Genomic DNA, 4677 nt, shown 5'->3' on the forward strand with positions numbered 1-4677 from the left:
CTAGCTTTTCGAGATAAGGTCTTCAACCTTACATTATTTAATTTTGTCTGTAATTTTTGTTGTTTCCAATTTACATAGTGAATTTCATTGCATGTTTTGCCCCAGTTTTACATAATCTAATCACAATGTCCATAAAGCCAAAAACAACTTGTGTAGCTCAAACCTCAAATTGAAAACCCCAAATACAGTTAAATTTCTCTGCAAGCTACACTCCGAATTTCATATCCCATTTTTTTAACACACATGCACAGAATCAAATCACATTGTCCATAAACCCAAAATACCTTCTCTTCATAACCTCAAACCTTGTTTATCACAGGGTATTGCATCTTTATAATAAGCTTTTATAAATATAGACAAATTACAAACAGAATCCACCACCATTAAACACACATACAAAATCTAAGCTCAAACCTCAAATGGAAAAACCCAAATACAGTTAAATTTCTCTGCAAGCTACACTCTGAATTTCATATTCCATTTTTTACCACGCATATACAGAATCAAATCATATTGTCCATAAACCCAAAATACCTTCTCTTCATAAGCTCAAACCTAAAATGGAAAACACCAAATAGAGATTGAACCCAAAAACACAGGGACACACACATGCAGACACAAACCCAAAACACCTTACCTTGATAAGTCGAAACCTCTAATGCAAAAATCCAAAATACAAAATAAGCCAGATCTCTGAATACCCTCTTCTTCTCCAAACAACCATCTATGAAAATGCAAAATCTTTTAAGAGGATCTGCGACAAACACACAACCCAATTCACAATTTCAATTTTATTAAAAAAGTAAAAGCACAATGTCAATTAACAATCCCTCACAACCCTGCAAACACCAACCCAAAGAATTTCTACCTTGCCTCGCACATCACCATTTTTTGCACATTCGAACCATAACAAATGTTCTTTGTGCCCATACCCATGTTTGTTAAACATACACCGTCAAAAATGATCTTACAACAACCATCGATGCTCAAGACAAGCGAATCAACTTCCTTGACAGGTGTATCACTGCCAACACAACCCACCTCACTCACAACATTCCCTCTACCAAAACAATATACTAATCTTTTTCAAACTCCGAGCTGCTTGTGTCCACCTCCACACTCCCCACACAACCCGCCAAAAAACAAACTTTTCTTGACCCTTTTCCGATGCCAACGACTCTTTTTTCCGACCATCGGAATGACAATTTCCCGATGACAATTTTCCGGACAAAAGCCCACCACTATCAGCTCAATTATACAACAGTTAAATCACTTGTTATCAAATAGAGAACACGACAACCTCTTACCTCTTCTTATACAAACCAATAAAATTTATTAAGAAAAAGAGAGAACCAAAATCGAAGAGGTAAAAATAGCGCGAGGCTAACAAAAATTCCTGAGACAGCCTTAAATCCTGCAACGTGTTATGGTAGTAAATAACAATTTGGCTGCAGATGTAAACTGGGAGGGATCGTGCAAAATCAAGGCATTATTTAATGGACCCACATATATGGATTTGGTGACCATCTATTTCTGTCTTTTTAATGGCTGCTTTAATGGGGACTTAGTTGCTATTAATCTACTGGATATTGTTCTTTCCTTGTAGTGCAGTCTGATTACTGCCCTCTTTCTTTATATAAACTATAATTTGACTTGAATTACTCAAACAACTTGTATGAGTTGCAGTAGACAGCAGAAAAAAGATGGCGCAGGAAGATGAAAGCTCAAATTCGAGGCTTATTACAGCAGAGGCCTCGTTTCCCTTCTCAATGAAAATAGTCTGCGGTCTTCTCAAATACGTGAATGATTTTGCGAGGAAGAAAGATGGCACATTTAACCGCGGGCTCATGAATTTTGTGGAATACAAGGTAGCAGCTAACCCTGAGCCCAATCGCGGGGTTTACACCAAAGACGTAGTAATTGACTTGCACACAGGTGTGTGGGTGCGGATCTTTGTTCCTGAGGAGATCGCTGGTTCGAACCACCAAGAAGAAGACGAATTATTGCCGATCGTTTTCTATTTTCACGGCGGGGGTTTTGCCTCACTTACGCCCGATTTTCTCTTGTATGATGTGTTTTGTAGACGAATGGCGAGGAGACGGAGAGTGATTGTGGTATCGGTGGGTTACAGAAGGGCTCCTGAGAACAAGTATCCGGTTGCTTATGAGGATTCTTTTGCGGTTGTTAAGTGGGCGGGGAGTGCGGACGGAAGGAACAATCTTCCCGCTAAGGCCGACTTCTCTAAGTGTTTTCTCATGGGTGACAGCGCTGGGGCCAATATTGTTCACCATCTCGCTTGCAGGCAAGGACAACTCTATGGCCCTTTTATCTCCTCAAATTGTTGAAATTTTGATTACTCAGTTTAGGCAAGACCAACTATACAGGCATTTCTACCCTCTGATTGTTCAAAATTTGGTAGATCCATCTGAAGCAATAGGTTAGATGTTGTGTTGGGGTTTGTCAGGGGTAAGCTTAATTGAAAATTATTAATCTCATTCATTCCCATAATTATTACACTGTACACACACCACAACCTCATTAAATGTCCATTTAACTTCGACTATAATTCCTGCTAGAGGCTACTACACTTCGATGACTGGGAAATGGTAAAAGAACAGGCTTCTAGGAGAAAATTATGTAGACACATCATCTGTGGAATAGATGTGTCATGACGGCCACACTATAACATTATAGTTGCTGAGTTTTGCTTGCACAAGTTGTAGAGTTGGTTTGGGTGGTGGATTTGCTTTCTATTGGTATTGGGTTGAATTCAAAGATTTGAACTTATTTCATGCGTGCAGTTTCTGTGCGATTGTGTGTATTACTAGGGGATGAGTCTCACCCTAGCTTGCTCCTTCTGGGTTCAACTTGAAAGTAAGACAGACCAGGGTAAGATGGGTTAAATACTGAGCTAAATTGCGGAGACACCCACAACCAAAAAATAATAGTTGCTGAAATTTGAAATCTCAGGATAGTAGTAGTCTTATTTTGATATGGGAAGCTTTTACTGCAACCTTGAGATTCACCCTGATGTCATAATCATTTCACCAAAACCTCATCACATGTCTACCGGAATTAACCTAGAATTATTATATTAGAACCCTTGCAGCATTAATGGATGTAACAGATTACTGGCCACCTTATTGGTCGTTTACATTAAGGGGTTGACTATTAGAACAGTACACTGTACTGGTCTTTGGATTTAGATCCAGGCATTTATATTATTTCAACCTTTACTCCAAGTGACCTAGGACAAGGTTTCCAAAAATGTATCAAATTCAGTCGTACTTACAATTTAAAGTCATCATACCCCACATGTGACTTCAAACTCTTTAAACTTAATTTTGCAGAATTTTTACCTAGATAGATGTATATATTTGCCAACAGTTATTTTTCAAGTTTCAAAATTTTGATGCATATGATGAACCAAAATTACAAGTATTCCTGGATTCATAGATATGAATGCCTGACTGTTTTCTAAGATAGAAATATTGAATACAGATTTTTTCTTGATTTACAGGATTGCTGCATCTGGTGAAGAAATTAGCCCTATGAAAGTAGTGGGCAATGTGCTGATACAGCCATTCTTTGGTGGGGAGGAAAGGACCCCCTCTGAATTGAGGCTTGTTGGGGCACCAATTGTTTCAATTGAGAATTCGGATTGGCATTGGAAGGCCTTCCTTCCAGAGGGTGCTAACAGGGACCACCCTGCAGCCAATGTGTTTGGGCCCAATGCTCCCGATATATCCAACCTTACTTTACCTCCCTTCTTGGTGGTGGTGGGAGGTCATGACCCACTACAAGATTGGCAGCTCAGATATGTGGATAATCTCACGAAGATTAAGAAGGAAGTGGAGCTTCTTTTCTATGGAGAAGCAGTCCATACATTTCATCTTTTTTTCCAGATCCCTGGGTCTTCAAAGTTCATCTCTGATCTCAATGCTTTCTTCAGAAAATGTGGAAAATAAATGGTTTTTTCATTAAGCAACACCTTTGGTGCTGTGTGGAGCTTCTTTCCTATGGAGATGCAGTCCATACATTTCATCTTTTTTTCCAGATTCCTGGGTCTTCAAAGTTCTCTGATCTCAATGCTTTCTTCAGAAAATGTGGAAAATAAATGGTTTTTTCATCAAGCAACACTTTTGGTGCTGTGTGTGGATATGTATGGATGAACTGGATTGCTTGATTAAGAAAAGAGAACTTTCAGGCTGTGAAATGTTCCATTCTTAGCTTTTGCCGATTTTATCTTTGTAAATATTTCCTTCCGTGAAGCTTGTTATCAATGTAGATGCAGTCCATAAATTTCATGATTTTTTTTCTAGATTCCTGGGTTCTCAAAATTCATCTTTGATCTCGATCGATGCCTTTTCAGGAAATGTGGAAAATAAACACGCATTAATGAATTGGATTAATTGAAGAAGAAAAGAAGAGTTTCAGGCTATTATGAAATTCTTAAATTTTGGTGATTTGGCTTCATCCATTCCACTTCAGATGGTTCTTAATCTTGTTTTGGTAAATACTAAATAAGGGTGAATGATCCTCTTTCTTGATGACAACAAAGCAATATGACAACGTGAATGTTTCTATTTGATGCTGGTTATGCCTGGCCACTTTTTTCATAGACCCTTGCCTACACAATTATGCAATAAAGAAAATTCTACCTGAATTAAAAATAAC

General features: G+C 38.3%; 1 protein-coding gene across 1 annotated transcript; it reads left to right on the plus strand.

The window, feature by feature from the left end:
* The first annotated feature begins 1311 nt into the window (after positions 1–1311).
* Positions 1312–4323, plus strand: LOC131059739 (probable carboxylesterase 18). The gene is made up of 3 exons (XM_057992772.2): positions 1312–1519; positions 1687–2302; positions 3521–4323. The coding sequence occupies exons 2-3, from the start codon at positions 1704–1706 to the stop codon at positions 3966–3968; spliced, it is 1047 nt and encodes a 348-aa protein (XP_057848755.2). The 5' UTR covers positions 1312–1519; positions 1687–1703; the 3' UTR covers positions 3969–4323.
* Positions 4324–4677: the final 354 nt, after the last annotated feature.

The sequence above is a fragment of the Cryptomeria japonica genome, chromosome 3, assembly GCF_030272615.1.
Source record: "Cryptomeria japonica chromosome 3, Sugi_1.0, whole genome shotgun sequence".
NCBI lineage: Eukaryota > Viridiplantae > Streptophyta > Pinopsida > Cupressales > Cupressaceae > Cryptomeria > Cryptomeria japonica.